At 41.4% G+C, this 21,345-nt stretch overlaps 1 protein-coding gene across 1 annotated transcript in view; it reads right to left on the bottom strand.

Annotated features, from left to right (window-relative positions):
• LOC144508500 (contactin-associated protein-like 2) overlaps positions 1-21,345 on the bottom strand; it is a 1,535,312-nt gene that overhangs the window by 790,937 nt on the left and 723,030 nt on the right. The window contains exon 13 of the mRNA XM_078236477.1: positions 4,202-4,321. Coding sequence (XP_078092603.1) covers positions 4,202-4,321 — 120 coding nt within the window. The remainder of the gene's footprint in view (positions 1-4,201; positions 4,322-21,345) is intronic.

The following is a 21,345-nucleotide window of genomic DNA, read 5'->3' as shown; positions in this document are numbered from 1 at the left end:
CCTGCACAGCAGCATGTTGTAATTTTTCCCATTTAAATAATAGTCTATTTTACTATTATTCCTTCCAAAGTGGATAACCTCACACTTGTCAACGTTATACTCCATCTGCCAGATCCTCGCCCACTCACTTAGCCTATCCAAATCTCTCTGCTGACTTTCCGCATCCTCCACGCAATTCGCTTTCTCACTCATCTTTGTGTAATCCGCAAACTTTGTTACCCTACACTCGGTCCCCTCCTCCAGATCGTCTATGTATATGGTAAACAGTTGAGGCCCCAGCACCGATCCCTGCGGCACGCCACTAGTCACCAACTGCCAACCAGAAAAGCACCCATTTATTCCAACTCTCTGCCTCCTGTTAGATAGCCAATCCTCAATCCATGCTAACATTTTACCCCCAACTCCGTGTACCTTAATCTTCTGCAGCAACCTTTTGTGAGGCACCTTATCGAACGTCTTCTGGAAATCCAAAAAACACCACATCCACCGGTTCCCCTGTCAACCGCACTCGTTACATCTTCATAAAAATCCAGTAAATTCGTCAAACACGACTTTCCCTTCATGAATCCATGCTGCGTCTGCTTGATCGAACCATTTTTTCCAGGTGCCCTGCTATTTCTTCTTTAATGATGGATTCCAGCAATTTCCCAACTACGGATGTTAAGCTAACCGGCCTGTAGTTACCCGCCTTTTGTCTACCTCCTTTTTTAAACAGTGGCGTCACATTAGCTGTTTTCCAATCAACCGGCACTTCCCCAGAGTCCAGCGAATTTTGATAAATTACAACCAACGCATCCACTATTACTTCTGCCATTTCTTTCAGTACCCTGGGATGCATTCCATCTGGGCCCGGGGACTTGTCTACCTTTAGTCCCATTAGCCTACCAAGCACTGTCTCTTTAGTAATAGTAATCGTTTTAAGGACCTCACCCCCTACAGTCCCACGACCATCAATTTTTGGTAAGCTATTTGTGTCCTCTACCGTGAAGACCGACACAAAAAACTTGTTTAAGGCCTCGGTCATTTCCTCATTTCCCATTATTAAATCCCCCTTCTCGTCTTCTAAGGGTCCAACATTTACTTTAGCTACTCTTTTCCTTTTTATATATTTGTAAAAACTTTTACTATCAGTTTTTATATTTTGTGCTAGTTTAGTTTCATAATCTATCTTTCCTTTCTTTATCACTTTCTTAGTAGTTCTTTGTTGTTTTTTAAAGCTTTCCCAATCTTCTAATTCCCCACTAGTTTTGGCCACTCTGTACGCATCGGTTTTTAATTTAATACTCTCCTTTATTTCCTTAGTTATCCACGGCTGGTTATCCATTTTCTGTAAGAAGTTTAACAACACCAGGTTAAAGTCCAACAGGTTTATTTGGTAGCAAAAGCCACACAAGCTTTCGAAGCTCTAAGCCCCTTCTTCAGGTGAGTGAAGGGGCTTAGAGCTTCGAAAGCTTGTGTGGCTTTTGCTACCAAATAAACCTGTTGGACTTTAACCTGGTGTTGTTAAACTTCTTACTGTGTTTACCCCAGTCCAACGCCGGCATCTCCACATCATATCCATTTTCTTACATTCCTTTTTTATCACAGGAATATATTTTTGCTGAATACTGAGAAAAATCTCCTTAAAAATCCGCTACTGTTGCTCAGCTGTCCTACCAACTAGTCTGTGCTCCCAGTCTACATTAGCTACATTACATAGTATGTGCAAAACCTCCTTAATTTGATGTTGCCCAAGAATGTATTTCCACGATGGAGCTACTGAGATTAGTTTCCTCCACGGAATTTTTCAAATGAATCATGTATTAAAGAAACTGCATTAATTAATTTGCTGTTATGGACAAGCAAGGTTTAATTTAAACAGCTCTGATTTCTCCTCTCACCACCTGTCCATAAACAGAAAGATGTTTTGATTTCCTTCCCCCTTTATAAGTTGTGGCATAAAAAGTTTGATCAAAGCTTTCATTTTGCTGTGCTGAGCTCTGCCACACATGAAGATGGAGGCGTTCAAGGAGTCCCCTCCTTCTGTTAACTGCCTGCTTGTCCATCACCCATTCTCAACTGGATGTCAGTGAACTGTCAATCTTTGTCCTGATCAGCTTTGATCAAATTTTCTATTAATTATCCCACATCAAACTCAAGATAAGATTAACTAAGAGAGTTAGTTTATTTTGCACACACTCAACACATGGAAGGTGGGGACTCAGCATAGCCCAAGAGCAATAGAGAAAGAAAGATTTACAGAACAAACATCACAGAATTAACAAAATACAGTTTCATGTGTATCCAGAATCCAAGTCCAGTGACGCATTCCTTCACAGAGGTCAGCAGGCTGAACTGATTCTGGATAATTCACGTTTCCAGTAGAGTTGACTTCCGTGATGAGGTAGGCATGCAGAGATGAATCAGTCTTGTAGGAATGGTGAATAATCTCAGTCGAGAAATTGTAGATGGAGCCAGACATTCAAACCTGGGCAGAGCCCCCTTTCTGTGCTGCTGCTTGTAGATTGTAAAAATGGCAGAGTGAGCTTTGCAGCTCCATAAGGCAGTATTACTGGTTCCCCCAGCTCTGGTCCATGTCACATGACTCCCACCTCTCCAGTCTTTCTTTGACAAAGGGTGTGTATCCCTTTGTCTGGGTTCCTGAGATTGTTAATGCTCCAGCCATTGAGTCTTAAAGGGAGGTTGTGAGGTCCTTTGTCCTAGCAGACAAACTGACTCCAATTGGCCAGGCCTGGCTTGTGGCCCACAGGGGATTGTTAGGGTATCTTTAGAGATAATGAAGTGTCAGTTTCCGTGAAACTGCTATGTTGGCTTTTATTGTTTGAGGGTCACAGACATACACAAAGAACAAAGAACAGTACAGCACAGGAAACAGGCCCTTCGGCCCTCCAAGCCTGTGCCGCTCCTTGGTCCAACTAGACCAATCGTTTGTACCCCTCCATTCCCAGGCTGCTCATGTGACTATCCAGGTAAGTCTTAAACAATGTCAGCGTGCCTGCCTCCACCACCCTACTTGGCAGTGCATTCCAGGCCCCCACCACCCTCTGTGTAAAAAAGTCCCTCTGATATCTGAGTTATACTTCGCCCCTCTCACCTTGAGCCCGTGACCTCTCGTGATCGTCACCTCCGACCTGGGAAAAAGCTTCCCACTGTTCACCCTATCTATACCCTTCATAATCTTGTACACCTCTATTAGATCTCCCCTCATTCTCCGTCTTTCCAAGGAGAACAACCCCAGTCTACCCAATCTCTCCTCATAGCTAAGACCCTCCATACCAGGCAACATCCTGGTAAACCTTCTCTGCACTCTCTCTAACGCCTCCACGTCCTTCTGGTAGTGCGGCGACCAGAATTGGATGCAGTACTCCAAATGTGGCCTAACCAGCGTTCTATACAGCTGCATCATCAGACTCCAGCTTTTATACTCTATACCCCGTCCTATAAAGGCAAGCATACCATATGCCTTCTTCACCACCTTCTCCACCTGTGTTGCCACCTTCAAGGATTTGTGGACTTGCACACACACACACACACACACACACACACAAGCTGGGATTTTCCAGCTTCATCCACTACCTCAATTGTCCAGTCCCGCTGAATGTCAATGGACTTTTTGCTGGCCTGCTGCATCTCGCAGGGCAGGTCCCACCACAGTGGGACAAGAAAATGCTGCCCATAGCTTCAGCCATTTCAGAAGGGTCTTTGTCCAAGTTTTTTTAATGAGAAATTAGAATGACGATACATAAATATTTTATAAAAACATACAGCATGAAGTCTCAGCCCGTCCCCCCTCCAACAATGAAAGTATGAGTAATGAGTTTTAATTGTGATCTACCAAAAAATAGAAGTTTAATTAATTGCAACTGGTGTATCAGAAAGCCAGTCACTTCTGGTGCAGGTGAATTACAGCTGCAGCAGTATCTTCACTTCTCACGCAATGCAAAATAAAAATTCTTCATCATGTTTGGATGTGAATGAATCAATGGCTGAACACATGCCTAATTACTTCCGTGTACAATAAATATTTTCTGCTGAGGAATGAAGGAAAACTTAAGGTTTTTTTAATGTCCAAAAAACCCGACAGATTCTTTCAATATACCTTGAGGCAAATTAATAAGAGGTAATTCAATAGAATACTGAAGATTACAGATATATAAGATCATGCATGTGTGACAGGAATCTTGGTGCATTATTATATTACCTGTCATGTTGCAGTAGACTTTGAATGGTCCTAGTGGGCCACTGCCATCAGGGTCTATCCAGTAAGTATCCGATGTTTTGCCAAGATGCTTATATGCCTCACAGGACTGTTCATACATAGCTGGAACAGAGCACAAGTTGAGTTAAATTGAAACCCTTCAGTAATTTAAAAGAACTGAATAAACACTGCAAGCTGCCAAGATGAGATTAAAAAATACAAAGCAAATAAGGCAATGACCTTGATGCAACAGGAGAGATTCATTCAAACATTCACTAATTAACAGCGGGGAGAGAGTTCTATTTGAATAACAGCCAGAGCATTGGGACAGTGTCACGGCTTTTCACCGTTACTCAGATAGCAGTTCCAAATTTTTCAACTGCCATAGTTAAATGAATGTGTGTGTTCACCTAAATGAGGAAGATTCATTCTGGATCCCAAAGCCCAAACAAATTTCCTCTTTTACTGCTCAGTATCAGTATCAAGTACTTCAAGGTCAGGTGTAGAATAGGCTACAGACAAACTAGAACCTCCTCTATTCAGGAACAACAACCAGCCTTAACGACAAAATCAGAATTGTATTCCACTGGACCAGTGTGATATTCGCCATCTGTAACACCAGTATCCCTTGTGACATCTCAGAAAAATATTGTCAGTTTAGCATTGATTAGTGAACAGTTTTCTGCTATGGAACTGTGTCTAGCAGAAACTAGGTTGATGCCACTAAAACTCAATTTACATCGGCTTTTTACAGTTGGCAAAGAAATGAGGATATCAAACCAGACTGGATTTAAATCCCAATCCCAGAGGTAAAAGTACAGTGTTAACCCACTGCAATATCCAATCTCAATAACAAACCTGGCTTTCAAAGGAAGGGAGTATCTGTTAGAATAAAGAACAAAGAAAATTACACCCAGGAACAGGCCCTTCAGCCCTCCCAGCCTGCACTAGCCATGCTGCCCGACTGAACTAAAACCCCCTACCCTTCCGGGGATCTTATCCCTCTATCCCCAACCTATTCATGTATTTGTCCAGATGTTCCTTAAAAGTCACTATTGTATCTGCTTCCACTACCTCCCCCAGCAGTGAGTTCCAGGCACCCACCACCCTCTGTATAAAAAACTTGCCTTGTACATCTCCTTTATACCTTGCCCCTCACACCTTAAACTTATGCCCCCTTGACTCTTCCACCCTGGGAAAAAGCTTCTGACTATCCACTCTGTCCATGCCCCTCATAATCTTGTAGACTTCTATCAGGTCGCCTCTCAACCTCCATCGTTCCAGTGAGAACAAACCAAGTTTCTCCAATCTCTCCTCATAGCTAATGCCCTCCATACCAGCCAACATCCTGGTAAATCTTTTCTGTATCCACTCCAAAGCCTCCACATCCTTCTGGTAGTGTGGCGACCAGAATTGAACACTATATTCCAAGTGCGGCCTAACTATGGTTCTATAAAGCTGCAACATGACTTGCCAATTTTTTAACTCAGTGCCCCGACCAATGAAGGCAAGCATGCCATATGCCTTCTTGACTACCTTCTCCACCTGCATTGCCACTTTCAGTGAACTGTGTACCTCTACACCCAGATCCCTCTGCCTATCAATACTCTTAAGGGTTCTGCCATTTAATTTATATTTCCTATCTGTATTAGACCTTCCAAAATGCATTACCTCACATTTGTCTGGATTAAACTCCATCTGCCATCTCTCCGCCCAAGTCTCCAACTGATCTATACCTGCTGTATCCTTTGATGGTCCTCATCGCTATCCGCGAATCCACCAACCTTTGTGTCGTCCGCAAACTTACTAATCAAACTAGTTACATTTTCCTTCAAATCATTTATATATATTACAAACAGCAAAGGTCCCAGCACTGATCCCTGAGGAATGCCACTTGTCACAGCCCTCCATTCAGAAATGCACACTTCCACTGCTACCCTCTGTCTTCTTTGATCAGCCAGTTTTGTATCCACCTTGCCAGCTCACTTCTGACCCCATGCGACTTTACCTTCTGCACCAGTCTGCCATGAGGGACCTTGTCAAAGGCTTTACTGAAGTCCATGTGGACAACATCCACTGCCCTACCCTCATCAATCACCTTCGGCACTTCCTCGAAAAACTCGATCAAGTTAGTGAGACACAACCTCCCCTTCACAAAACTATGTTGTCTCGCGCTAATACGTCCACTTATTTCCAATCAGGAGTAAATCCTGTCTCGAAGAATCCTCTCCAATAATTTCCCTACCACTGATGTAAGGCTCACCGGCCTGTAATGACCTGGATTATCCTTGCTACCCTTCTTAAACAAAGGAACAACATTGGCTATTCTCCAATCCTCTGGGACCTCCCCTGTAAGAAGTCTCACAACACCTGGTTAAAATCTAACAGGTTTATTTGGTAGCAAAAGCCACTAACTTTCGGAGCGCTGAAGTGTTCCCCAACAGGAAGAGAACACTCTTGCTTGGTGATTGTCAAGCGGTGTTCATTCATCCGTTGTCATAGCGTCTGCATGGTTTCCCCAATGTACCATGTCACGGGCATTCGGCTTCTGATCTTCGGGTCAGCGTTCTCCAAGGCGGCCTTCACAACACACGACAGCGCAGAGTCGCTGAGCAGAGACTGATAGCCAAGTTCTGCACACATGAGGATGGCCTCAACCGGGATCTTGGGTTCATGTCACACTCTCTGTAACCTCCACGACTTGCCTGGGCTTGCAAAATCTCACTAACTGTCCTGTCTGGAGACAACCTGTGCTTAACGCTCTCTCCACTTACATTGTCTGTACCTTTAAGACTTGATTACCTGTAAAGACTCGCATTCCAACCATTATTTTGTAAATTGAGTTTGTGATGTGAACAGAACTCCCACTTACCCGACGAAGGAGCAGCGCTCTGAAAGCTAGTGGCTTTTGCTACCAAATAAACCTATTGGACTTTAACCTGGTGTTGTGAAACTTCTTACTGTGTTTACCCCAGTCCAACGCCGGCATCTCCACATCATGATCTTGCCTGTAGCCAGTGAGGATACAAAGATCAAGATTCTCTCAAGGCCCCAGCAATTTCCTCCCTTGCCTCTCTCAGCATTCTGGGGTATATCCCATCAGGCCCTGGGGACTTGTCTATCTACACAACCTTCCCCAGACTCATCATCCATCAAGTCCTTTGGTGAATACAGATGCAAAGTGCTCATTTAAATTAATTAAAGTAAATTAAATTAATTAGAATTAAGTTAATTTTTCTTTTAAATCTTAAGAGTTAGGTACCATCATAAAGCAGCTACTTGCAACATTTCATCAAACATGTTAACCACATTGTAATGCCAAATTGTAATATCATGATGTCCCAAAGCATTATTTCACTCAGCAATAAACTGATGAATGGAAATTTCATTTATGCCTGTATCCCAAATGTGAAACATGCATATCCGCTGGCTGGATCTGAAAACAGTTTTGTTACAAAGCCTATTTGGACAGAAGGCGCAGCTATCCATGAAAACAAATAGCAACATGCTGCTCCAGACACCAATAAAAATACACAGACTAGTATGTAATGAATAAAAAAGACTTGATATCTCTGTATTATAAATCAAATGGTATAGAGTCATAGAGGTTTACAGCACGGAAACAGGCCCTTCAGCCCAACTTGTCCATGCCGTTCCTTTTTTTAACCACTAAGCTAGTCCCAATTGCTCACTTTTGGCCCATATCCCTCCATACCCATGTAACTGTCCAAACGCTTTTTAAAAGACAAAATTGTACCCGGAGTATACGGATCATCAATTCAAGTAATATGTCAATCTCAGAATTCTACCCTCTGTGCCCACAGTTTATTGCATCATCTGCATCCCGAGATCTGTTGGTTTATTTCAATCAAGTACGATCCTATTTAACAGCCAACATATCAGGCCTGCACAAAAATACTGATAATAAAGACCAAAATGAAAAATAAAAGCTAGAAATAAAACAACCTCCCTTGATGAACAACAAAGTAACTTTTTAGGTATATTAACAGCATTTGAAAAGTGATGAAATAATGCAGGGTCATACAAAAAAATGGATCAGTCGTTTAAGAGTTTTTTTTTGCAATGCTCATTAGAAAATCTTTTATAGGTCAAACGAAATAATAATGCATGTTAAAGATACAATGGCTTTAAAATGACAAATAAAATTTTAAAGTGATAAAGCCTCATTTATTTAAATTTGTCTTGTGAGGTGTGTACAAAGATTCTGTCCCTTACAATAGAAGTTGGAAATGGCTGAGATCCAAGGCAACAAGGTCTCCATAATTAACCAAAAGTTTCTACTGGAATCCCACCAGAGCTACAGAGGAGCCTCAATAGATTTTTGACTCCAGTAACATAAAGGTTTTGAAACATTTTTCAAATTTGGTCTTTGGATATGGGCATATGTGGCAAGGACAGCATTTATTGCCCATCCTTAATTACTCTTGAACAAGTTTGATAAGGTTCACCATGGTAGGCTTCTGCAGAAAATGCAGATGTATGGGATTGGGGGTGATCTAGGAAATTGGATCAGGAATTGGCTAGCGGATAGGAAACAGAGGGTGGTGGTTGATAGTAAATATTCATCATGGAGTGCGGTTACAAGTGGTGTACCTCAGGGATCTGTTTTGGGGCCACTGCTGTTTGTAATATTTATTAATGATCTGGATGAGGGTATAGTTGGGTGGATTAGCAAATTTGCTGATGACACCAAAGTCGGTGGTGTGGTAGACAGTGAGGAAGGGTGTCGTAGTTTGCAGGAAGACTTAGACAGGTTGCAAAGTTGGGCCGAGAGGTGGCGGATGGAGTTTAATGCGGAGAAGTGTGAGGTAATTCACTTTGGTAGGAATAACAGATGTGTTGAGTATAGGGCTAACGGGAGGACTTTGAATAGTGTGGAGGAGCAGAGGGATCTAGGTGTATGTGTGCATAGATCCCTGAAAGTTGGGAATCAAGTAGATAAGGTTGTTAAGAAGGCATATGGTGTCTTGGCGTTTATTGGTAGGGGGATTGAATTTAGGAGTCGTAGCGTTATGTTGCAACTGTACACAACTCTGGTGCGGCCGCACTTGGAGTACTGTGTGCAGTTCTGGTCCCCACATTACAGGAAGGATGTGGAGGCTTTGGAGAGGGTGCAGAGGAGGTTTACCAGGATGTTGCCTGGTATGGAGGGGAGATCCTATGAGGAGAGGCTGAGGGATTTGGGATTGTTTTCGCTGGAAAGGCGGCGGCTAAGAGGGGATCTTATTGAAACATATAAGATGATTAGAGGTTTAGATAGGGTGGATAGTGATAGCCTTTTTCCTCTGATGGAGAAATCCAGCACGAGGGGGCATGGCTTTAAATTGAGGGGGGGTAGTTATAGAACCGATGTCAGGGGTAGGTTCTTTACCCAGAGGGTGGTGAGGGATTGGAATGCCCTGCCAGCATCAGTAGTAAATGCGCCTAGTTTGGGGGCGTTTAAGAGATCCGTAGATAGGTTCATGGACGAAAAGAAATTGGTTTAGGTTGGAGGGTCACAGTTTTTTTTTTTAACTGGTCGGTGCAACATCGTGGGCCGAAGGGCCTGTTCTGCGCTGTAATGTTCTATGTTCTATGTTCTATGTTCTAAGTGGTAGTGAACTGCTTTCTGCATTGACTGCAGTCCAGGTAGTGCAGGTACATTCAGAGAGCTGTTTGGAGGAGGTTTCAGGATTTTGACTTCGTGACAGTGAAGGGATGCCAATATAATTCCATCAGGATGACTAGGCCAGTTCAGTTTCTGTTCAATGGTACACCTTAAGATGTTGATGGTGGGACATTCAGTAATGGTAATATCATTGAACATCTTAGTTTCTCTCTTGTTAGAGATGGTCATTACGTGGCACTTGAATCGTGTGAATGTTACTTGCCATTTATTAGCCCAAGCTTGTATGATGTCCACGTCTTGCTGCATACTTCATACCCGAGCAGTTGGAGATGGTACTGAACACTGTGCCACCATCATCAGTGAACAACCCCCTTGTCAACATATGAGGTCTTTGTTGAAGCAGCTGAAGATGGCTGGGCCTAGGACATTATCCTGAGAAATTCCTGCACTGATGTCCTGTAGTTGAGATGATTGGCCTCCAACAACCACAGTCATCTTCCTTTGTGCTAGGTACAACTTCAACCAGTGGAGTTTTTACCTTGAATCCCATTTATTTCAATTTTGTCATGGCTCCTTGATGCCACTTTCAGTCAATGCTGTCTTGATGTCCAAGTAGGTTTACTTACCTCTGGAATTCAGCTCTTTTGTTCATGTTTTGACTAAGGCTGTAAGGAGTTTTTGTGTCGAGTGGCTCTGGCAGAACCTAAGCTGAGCATCAGTGAGCAGGTTATTGCTGAGCAAGTGCCCCTTGATAGCACTGTCAATAACACCTTCCATCACTTTGCTGCTAACTGAGAGAAGACTAATGGGGCGGTAATTGGCTGGAATGGATTTCTCCTGTTTTTTTTTTGACAGGACACAGATAGACAATTTTTCACGTTGTCAGGTAGATGCAGTGTTGAAGGAGTTGAGAAGGTACCTTCACATCTGGGCGCATATCTGACCCACACTGTCAGAAAGCTAAAGCAATGATTGGTAAAGATTTATTTAGATAATAGTTTCCAGGATTTTCAAGAATCAATGTATCTTTCATATTGCCAGCAACAATCACTGGTGTAGTTAAAACAAGTTTGTTACTGTTGTGAATGAGTTTTTATCAAACACAGCAATAATTTGCAGAGAATTGTATTTAAATCACATAAACTGGATCCATTAGTGTGCTTTAAATCTATAATGACTAGGACTATTTCACCAGTTTAGAAGAAATGCTCAATTTTTTATGTACTATACAAATAATAATCCAGATGTTACATTCTGAAAGGAAAAAGTGGAGATTTTCTCATATGAATCCAGTCCTAATCCTGACCTTAATCTCACTTTGTTCCCACGCAGTGTTATACCTTGCATGAAGCCTAGGTTAGAACCTTATGCTTTCACAAGGGTAAATCCCATATGAACAATTATTTCCAAACATAGGATCAACGTTTCACTGTAAAATACAGGGTGCGTACGATCCATTTAAAGTATACGAGCTTAAAATGTGATTTTAATTGTGCATTAGCTCTGAGAAACAGGCTGAAATAAAGATTTCAAAATTAATTGAAACCAAGAGCTATTGAACTGGACAGGGCTATTCATTATCAAAACCACTGACAAAACGAAAGAAGCAGAAGTGAAGCAGCCACTGCTATGAGACTGGGAGAGATAAAACATTAAAACAAAATGTCACAATGGCTCATTTTCTCTCAGCCTGTTCACTGGCCTAATGTAATTGTATCACGCTTCACACCGAAATCAAACCTCCATCTCACTGCACTGTGTGAATCAAACAATCCATCCTAATAATCAATCTGAATGCTGTGTTCTTAATACATCTGGCCTTGAATTTCCCCTCAAAGTTTCTCTCCCAAAATGGACACATGTGTCTTTGAATTCTGATTGGAAATTCATGAAATCCCTGGGTGGAACTTCTAATAAAATATCTAACCTATTACTCAGCTCACCATGTGCACAGCTAACTGGTGGGCACCATGCGGTGTTGAATGAATTCTCAAATATGATTTCTGTATTTATAAGGTATTATTTTCTTTTGTTTTCCATTCACCCAAGACAAATTTTGGCTGACCAACTCTCCCTTATTATTTGTGGACCTCCCCCAGTGAGGAAAAACATTTTGATTGTCATGTGAAGATAAGTACTCTCATTCATCTCCTACTGACACCTGGAAGAAAGTTATTGCTTTATGGGTCTAGGAATCAGTTTTCCTGACTGTTTCTTAGTTAGTATTTTGATGCAACTCCCTTGATTCCGTAGCACCTTTTATTTAAAAGTTTATTTGAATGGTCTTAGAAGAGTTGAGTGTTTAGATTGCTTCCTTTCTGTTCCAGTCAAGAAAAACATTATTCGTGCTCTGCAGTTCATCGCAAAATAAACTCAATTTTTACCCTTTAAGCTATTTTGTTGAAGACCTTACCTATACTCATTTGTGTAGCTAGAATTTGAAATATGTTTTTCAGCCTAGGCCATTCTCTCCGACAATACTTTATTCTTAAGGCTAACCAGCCAGCACCGTACCAGACCTCTTGAGTAAAACTTTATATTTGCCATTTTTTTAAAAATGCAATAAACAGAAATTGCTGAAAGTTAAAAACAACCAACTTGTCAGGCCACAGATATTGATTTGTAAAAGTGTGACAGCATCATTCCTAAAGGATAAAACTAAAGAAAATGTATGAGCTGAGATTTAGAAATTTTCCAATTAAATCAGCACGCATTAATTCAGCTATCAGCAAAGCTCTTTCTCTGCTGCTGATAACGGAATTAATGTGTGCTGCATCATAATGCTTTCTAAATGAAAGGAATTGAGCTTTGAAAATAAAAATGACCTAATTATAATGTGTGCGTGAGCTCAAACAGACTGTAAACTTTAATTTCCATTTGAATCATACTCCACAAGAATTTTCATACTGACAAGATTCTAATTAAATCTGTGGCTCTCAGGCAACTTCTCTCTTTCCCAAATACTCAACCTGAGAAAAATGTTAACAGTGTAATTTTAGGATTTTACAATGATGTTAGTGTCAAACAGCTCTAATTTGACCAGGACTACTAATCCCTTCAGATTCAGTATTTTTTTAAAATCCCTTAATCAAACAAGCAATATACATTTGGCATATTACCATATTGATAACTGAATACTTAGCAGGAACTAACAACAGAATTGATATTAGTCAAAATAGCAATCTGTGAACTCAAGCAATTTGTCATAATTTGCGTGCAATTTACATTGTAAATCTGAATAGTATTAATATAAATGATCAACTTTGAATCAATGTGGGTCACGTAAGACAGACAAATTTTAATATGAAGTATCAAAGAGGAGGAGAACAATTTGGTGTTCACAGTTCTCCATGTGATAAATTTCTAATGCCAGTTGTGCCATAACATACAGTCTCCTAGCAAATAATTGCACGACAGGTTGTATCTCTGCCCCATGCATCAAAACGAAAATGGAGGGGATACAGAGAAAGAATCTACGAAAAACTTGCATTAAAGAAATGAGAAAAGGTTTGCATGCAGAGTAGGTGGAAGCTTCCCTTCCCTGAATGATAAGAGTAACCCAGTTGGAATTTTTTTGCATGATAATCCAGAAACTCTCACAGCTCGTCGGTTACCAGATCAATTGAATTTAATTCCATAACCACAGGATTTGAGCTTTGAACTAAGGATTGTCAGTCCACTACTTTAACATTAAGCTTTAATAATCCATTTGTTATTCCAGCGCACTTTGCACATAGCAGCATGGCTTCCAGAAGCTAGCAGCCAGGCTTAAAATACTACCTGGAGCGAAACTTCAGTGAGGAAAGTAGGGCTGTAAAGAGAGAGATTTCAGTGAGGTGAGCGGGGCTGTAAAGGAAGAGGTTTCAGTGAGGACAGCAGGTTATAAAGAGTGAGATTTCAGTGAGGAGAGTGGCTGTAAAGAATGAGACTTATTTGAATGGTGGGAGTTTTTGGCACCCTGGGACTATTTGATGAGAATACAGAGTGATGGAGAGAATATATAGAGAGATTCGACAATATTGTCCAAGGGAACAATATAATGGCAGATAGAATAGACCCAACTTTCCTGAACTAAAGGGGGGAAAGCATTAACCTCCTGAGAAGTCTGGTACAGCCAGAAAAGCCAAGCACAAAAACCTACGATGAAACAGTGGAAATATTGCAAGGTCACAATTCATCGAAATTTTTAGTCATCGCCAAAAGGTTTAAGTTCCATAAGTGTAAGCAACAAGAAGGCAAATCAAACCATGAGAGATAGATTAGTCTGTGGCTTAAGGAGAAAGGCATTGCAAAAGCATGTTAACAGAAAGCAACCAAACCCTAAAGAAAAGTTTGGAAGTTGCTGTATTCATGGAATAAGCAGCCAAAGAAGCTCAACAGTTCAGTTTGAGGACAATGATTCATAAGGTGTCGGCTGAAAACTGAACACAGACTTGCAATTGCCATTCGTGTGCAAAGACCGGGCACTCAGCAGCAGATAGCTGGTGCTAAGACATCATCTGCAAGAACTGTGGCAAAAAGGGCCACATTGAACACCCTTGTTGGAAAATTAAACAAGTTTTTGGCCAGAATTACACAAAGCAAAAGCCAAATGCATCAAATGGAAGCTGAATGAGGGAAAATGTATCCACATGGTATAAAAAGGGCATGAAAAAGGACTGAGTTACAGTCTGAAGATGACCTGTCATTAAACATAGTGGCTATTGCTTGTGCAATGAACCCTTACTGGGTGACTCCTTTCTTGACAGACAGAAAATACAGGTGGACATTGGAGCCGCAGTTCCGTTGGTACCAGAAACTGTTTACTAAGAAAAGCTTCAACATATTGTCTTGAAATCCTCAAAGATAGTGTTAAAAACCTAAACTGGAGAAGTGCTTCCATTGAGGGACCATATTCATGTAACCATGCAGTTAAATGGACAGTCTGCAAACTTGTCCTTGCACATCATCAAAGGAAACCATCGAGCACTAATTGGGAGAACCTGCCTGGAAAAATTTAAATTGGGCCAAGTTAAATCTCATGACAAATTCTGAAGCAGTTCTCCTAAAGATCTTGAAGGAACATACCATTTTTTTCAATAGTGAGCTGGGAAGCATGAAAAATATCTCAGTTAAGTTAAAGACTAAGGATGAAAGTCAGGTGAGATAAAGGCTAGTTTGTAATGGACCTAAGGTAGAGGCAGAATTAGAGCAGCTAGTCAAAACAGGAGCGCTCGAACATGTTCATGTGAGTGATTGGGCCACACTGGTTTTACACGTGATGAAGAAAGATGGATTGTTACACATTTGTGGAAATTTTCAAGTTACTATCAATCCTGTATTGTGTGCAGAGCAGACACCCTCTGCCTCTGATTGATGATTTATTTGCTGGGTTGACTGGAGACAACACTTCAATAAAATTGACCTCAGTCAAGCATATCTTCAGATAAATGTGGATCCATATTCACAACAATACTTGATGATCACAACACCAAAGGTTATTTCATCATAAAAGACTGCTATTTGGGATCATGTCTGCACCTCTGTTGTTACAACGTGTGATGGATCAAATTTTAAGTGGATTAGAAGGAGTCCAGTGTTAATTTTAGTTGATACTTTAGTTATTGGAAAGAATACGGAAGAACATCTCCATAAAGATGTCATGTTCCAGAGATGAGAAGATTACAGATTAAGAGTCCAGGAAGACAAATGTGAATTTTTCCAATCTTTGATCGAATATTTGGATCGTCATAGATGCAAAAGGACTGCACAAATCCCTTTGAAAGTCAAAGCCATTACTGAGGCACTGCTACCTCAAAATGTCAATCAACTGCGATCTCTTTTGGGTTTACCAAATTATTGTGGACGGTTTGTTCCTAATGTGGTTACTATTCTTAAAACCTTACACAACTTATTGTGTCAAAAAAAGAAATAGAAGTGGGTGAATCAGTGCAAGAAAGCCTTCATACAAGCTAAGGAGGCACTACTAGTAAATCAACTATGCACAGATAGAGAAAGAAGCCCTCAGAATCATTCGCAGAATAAAACAATTTTACAATTTCCAGTATGGGAGGCAATTTACTTTATTGACTGACCATCGTCCTCTGATGATGATATTTGGGCTTTATTCTGGGATTTCATCACTGGCAGTGAGCAGGATGCAGAGATGGGCATTGCTGTTGTCAGTATACACATACACAATAAAGTATCATCAGTCCAACCTGCATGGGAACATTGATGGACTCTCCGTAATACCCTTACCCAAAGTTTCATTAGTAAACAGTTCGTATTTTCTACTTTGTGCAAGTAGATAACATTCCTGTAATCACAGGACAAGTTAAGAAGCAGACCAGAAATGATCCAGTATTGTCCGAAGTCATGGGCATGGTGCTTCGTGGCAAGACATCAGGAGCAAACCCTGAGTTAAAGTCATGTTCCACCCAAGGATTTGAACTATCCGTACAGGTAGGTTGTCTCCTCTCGGGAATGAGTCTCATCATTCCACCATTATGAAGGAAACATGTATTAAACCAATTACACGAAGGCCACTGTAGCATCATAAGGATGAAGGAGATGGTCAGACGGTATTTTTGGTGGCCGGGGCTTAATGCCGAAATCGAAGAGAAGAAACTCTCCAGCCCTTTTGGACAGGGCATTTGTTACCTTTCTTATACTGCAATGTGTGACTGACTGCCTGCGAGATGCCATACCTGTCCCTTGTGGCACCCTGGAAGGAGCCACTGGTGTAAAAGTTCAGTGCTGCAGTGACTTTTAAAGCCACCAGCATTGGGCTCCCTTCGAATCAATGGGGGCCAATGGTTGTCATTGAATAGAGCACACAGGTCAGTGAATGCCTCCGTAGACATTTCAGACATCTTAGGAGTTGCCTCCCAGCCATCTGCAGGTGGCTGTCATGGACTCTGGGATATGCTTGCGCTTTATTGCACTGGCCGCTAATTGCCTCCATCTTGACTAGTCTCAGCATCTTTTCAACAGGCAGAGACCTCACAAATTACACGTCCTTACTCTCCCACAGATGACCATCTTGGACAACCCTGCCTATAAGAGAGTGCAGGAAGAGAATTTGAAGGAGCAGACCTCCCTCCAAGTTATGGGCTAGTATTCTGTTCCTATAACATGCATTTCTTCTCTCCCATTTCCTCACACAAAACCAGAAAAATATCAAACTTTGCTAATATTACACCTTTGAGTCCTGTTGAAAGATGTCATCTTCTTTAACATTCGTCAAATTCTTGTATTTGTAGTAATGAAACAACTAGCCACCAGTTTGGCTCAGGGGACAGGACAAGACAGAACCTCACAGTAGGTTAGGGCTTTCTCTAAATTTGAAACGCATAGAAAAACTGTATGTATCCACAGGTTTTCAGTGAGCTTGTGGCAGCAGTTGTGGGTGATTTGCAGGGCATAGGTGAGGAGGAGTAAGGTACCTGCTAGGAAGCATCAGAGATCTCTGGGATTAGGTGGGCAGGTCAGGGCCTTTTATGTGTTGGTGCAGACCCTCAATGGGCCGAAGTGCCTCTTCGGCACTGTAATATTCTGTGATTCTGTGATCTGATATTTTGGGAAACCGAATTGTGATCACACTGATGTTTTCCGCAGCAGAAAAAAAGTTGAAACTGCTTACACTACCCACTCATCTTCAGTTCTACATACGTGGGTAGCAATTTGCAATTAATGCCTACTCTAAAGCAGAAAGAGCTAGAGCCAAAGTACTTGAGTGCTAACACCTTCAATTTCAGTCTTTGTGTACTCTGCTGACTGTTGATGGTCATGCCTTTAAACACTTGGGTCCCACTCTCTGGAGCTTCCTCCCCAAATCCCCTGACCTCTTCAGCTTCATGGCTCCCTTTCAAATGAACCTTTTTTTCCCAAACATCCGGTCACCACGAGTGAGCCTTCCTTGTTTGGCTGGAAACCACCTCCTCTCAGCGTGTTACTCATTGGAGTGGTTTTCTCTGCCAAAGGCTTCGTATTAAATGTTTGCTGAGGGTTGTGTGTTGGTGTGCTTGTTGCTGACAGTGCAACCCCTGTGATGTGGGGTTGATTGCAAGCGTCTTTACAGTAGATGACACAGATTACTGACTGGATCCATGCTGGCATGGAGCCTGTGGATCCAGTACTTCAAGGTTCTTCAGGTAGGTACAACAGGGTTCGCAGAAATAATTGGTGGAATTTTTGGTATTATTTTGGTAATGTTGGTAACAATGAGGAAAATGGTCCTCTCATTATGTAAACATGTCTTTCGTTATCTAATCCTAGAAGTCTTTAACATTAGCTGAATGTTTTAAGTGCTGACTGGATGAATTGCCATTAAATTGTTAATAAGACATTAAAAATATTGTCACGCTATCCCCTTAAATTGTGACCTCAGACATGTTAACCAAGGACACAAGTGTTGCTTTCAAGGACTTCTCCCAAACATAAGAAAGAAAGAGGTTAAAGGCTTTCATTAAAATGCTGCAAACATGCTTAATAAGGCTTCTGCTAAAAGGTGAGTGTCACTGATGCACAACTCAAGTAAAAAGGTGTATGCGGCACATTTTCAGCAGAGAAGCATTTTTAAAGTAAGCCAGAAAAATCACCATCTTTCCAAAAGGCCAGGTACCTTGGAAAATTCAAAGACATGGTTTGTGGGGGCTAATTTTGATCTTCACTATTTGGGCTCCAAACATGGAGCAGATCACTTGCCCATTATAGGACTCACATTTCCACTGATTTCAATAGGAATTAAATTCAAAATTAGGTGGGTTCCATTTTCAGCAGGTTCCACTGGTAAACCACCCAAGCAGATAAAGTTAATATTAATTCCATGATTTTCTGAGTTCCTTATGCCACTGCGACAGCAGATTGATGCATTTCATGGTAGCACAATGTTCTCAACACCATCATTTCTCACACTTATGATTATTTAGGTGCACATAATCTAATGCACACACATAGAAATGGAAATTTAAAACAGTCAAAGCATCAAAACATATACACCCTATTCTAAAATGTGCTTTCATACTTTCTCTTCTTTCATTCTACTAGTGTTACTGCTGAAGAACGCATCTATTTATCAATGTTCAGTTAATAATTATTTGGTTGGAAATGGAAGAAAAACAAACACTAGTCGAACAAATAAAAGGAAACATTGGGGTAACTTAACAGCAAAAGTCAATCCAGTAGTTCTGAACTTCTATATTGTGACACATAGAAACAGAGATCCTCTTTAATAAAGGTGCTCTGTCATTTCTGGGTCCCTGGATGTAATTTTCTCCAGGTTATTAGATATAGGGAATATTATGAACAGAACACCTGTTGCTTGTAATTGAGATTCATCTGCTGGCTTGAAAACAATGATAGATATTGTTTTTGTTTCCTCTTAAGAAAAATGTTCAGTTTCAAGGTCCTCTAAGGACTTCTTGTCACATCAGTGCTATGCTGAAATTTCATCTGGCATCCGTCAAAAAACTGCCTTGATGCAAAATCATTTAGACTGATCGTCATCACCTTCAGCGGAATTTCTGTTGCATGACTGAACCTCAAGTTTCTCCACTGATCCTCAATGGGCTATCTATTCTCATTCTATTTTAATTATTTTTGATAAAAACAACAAGGCAGTTATTTTTCTTGATGGTGTTGGCACCTGTGGTAACATTACACTGGTATAGGAATGTGCAAAAGGGTTTCCCTCACTCAGATAAATATTCAACATTTATTCCTCTGCCTCAAGAAGCAATAGGAAGAGGGCATCCTGATAGTTCGTTGGTACAGAGCTGTTCTTGCAGAATTTATTTAATGGAAGATAAATATTTCCGAAGAGCATAATTTCAGCTGCATATGCAGCTTTGGTGGTTAGGCAAGTATTTATTGCTTCTCCCTAATTGCCCTTGAGATGCTGATGGTGAGCCACTTTCCTGAATTGCTAAAGTCTGTATGGTGAAGGAAACCCACACTGCTGTTAGATAAGCAGATCTTGGATTTTGATGATAAGGAAATGGCACCATAAATCGAAGTCAGAATAGTGTGCAAAATGTAGGTTTCCTACATTTGATGATGCCTTGCATCTGCTGCCCTGTTAGAGTTTGCAGATTTGGAAGGTGATGACGAAGGGGCCCTGGTGTATTGCTGTAGTGCATCTTGATGCACACTGCAGCTAGGTTTGCCAGCGATGGAGGGAGTGGAATGTTAAAGGTGGTGTATCGGGTGCTAATCAAGCAGGCTACTTTGTAATGGATGGTGGCAAGTTTCTTCAGTGTTGTTGGAGCGTCAGTCATCCAGGCAAATGGAGAGTATTCTATCACAATCCTTCCTTGTACTTTGTAGGTGGTGGACAGGCTTTATGGAGTCAAGAGCTGAGGCTATCATTCATCATATAATCTCCAGACTCTGACCTGCTCTTGTAGCCACAGTATTTTTTTATACATTCATCAGATGTGGGCAGCGTTGGCTATGCCAGCATTAATCGCTCATCCCTGGTATTTATGGTCTGGTTACGTTTCTCGTCAATGTAAAAGTTAAAATTTATTTATTGGTCACAAGTAAGGCTTACATTAACACTGCAATGATGTTACTGTGAAATTCCCCTAGTTGCCACACTCCGGCGGCACCTGTTTGGGTCAATGCACCTAACCAGCACGTCTTTCAGATTGTGGGAGAAAACCAGAGCACCCGGAGGAAACCCATGCAGACATGGGGAGGATGTGCAAACTCCGCACAGACAGTGACCCAAGCTGGGAATTAAACCCAGGTCCCTGGCACTGTGAGGCAGCAGTGCTAACCATTGTGCCACCGTGCCGCCCACAATATTGACCCCCCAGAATATTGATAGTCAGGGATTTAATGATTGTAATGCCACTGAATGTCAAGGCAGGTATTTAGGTTCCCTCTTGGTCAAGATAGTCATTGCTACCACTTTTGTGTGATGCAAATGTTACTTGCCACTTACCAGCCCAAACCTTTTCTAATTCACACTTTGAGGGAAGGCAATGGCCTCATGGTATTATTGCTAGACCATTAATCCAGAAACTCAGCTAATGTTCTGGGGACCCGGGTTAGAATCCCGACACAGCAGATGGTGAAATTTGAATTCAATTGAAAAAATCTGGAATTAAGAATCTACTGATGACCATGAAACCATTGTCGATTGTCGGAAAAAGCCATCTGGTTCACTAATGTCCTTTAGGGAAGGAAATCTGCCATCCTTACCTGGTCTGGTTTACATGTGACTCCAGAGCCACAGCAATGTGGTTGACTCTCAACTGCCCTTGGCAATTAGATATGAGCAATAAATGCTGACCAGCCAGCAATGCCCCATGTCCCACGAATGAATAAAAAACATTTTATTAAAGCATGAGTGCCATTGGCATGGCCAGCATTTATTGCCAATTCCTGAAAGTTGCCCTGATATGTTGCCTGCAAACACAGTTTCCTTATCTCAGAAGTTGCAAATGGAGCTGAACATTGTACGAGCATCAGTAAACATCCCGACCTTCCATCATTTTACTCATCGAGAATAGGCTGATGGGGCAATAAT

The sequence above is a fragment of the Mustelus asterias genome, chromosome 2, assembly GCF_964213995.1.
Source record: "Mustelus asterias chromosome 2, sMusAst1.hap1.1, whole genome shotgun sequence".
Taxonomy (NCBI): Eukaryota; Metazoa; Chordata; class Chondrichthyes; order Carcharhiniformes; family Triakidae; genus Mustelus; species Mustelus asterias.
The sequence above is the reverse complement of the archived record's forward strand: the minus strand, read 5'-3'. Positions and strand labels throughout refer to the sequence as shown.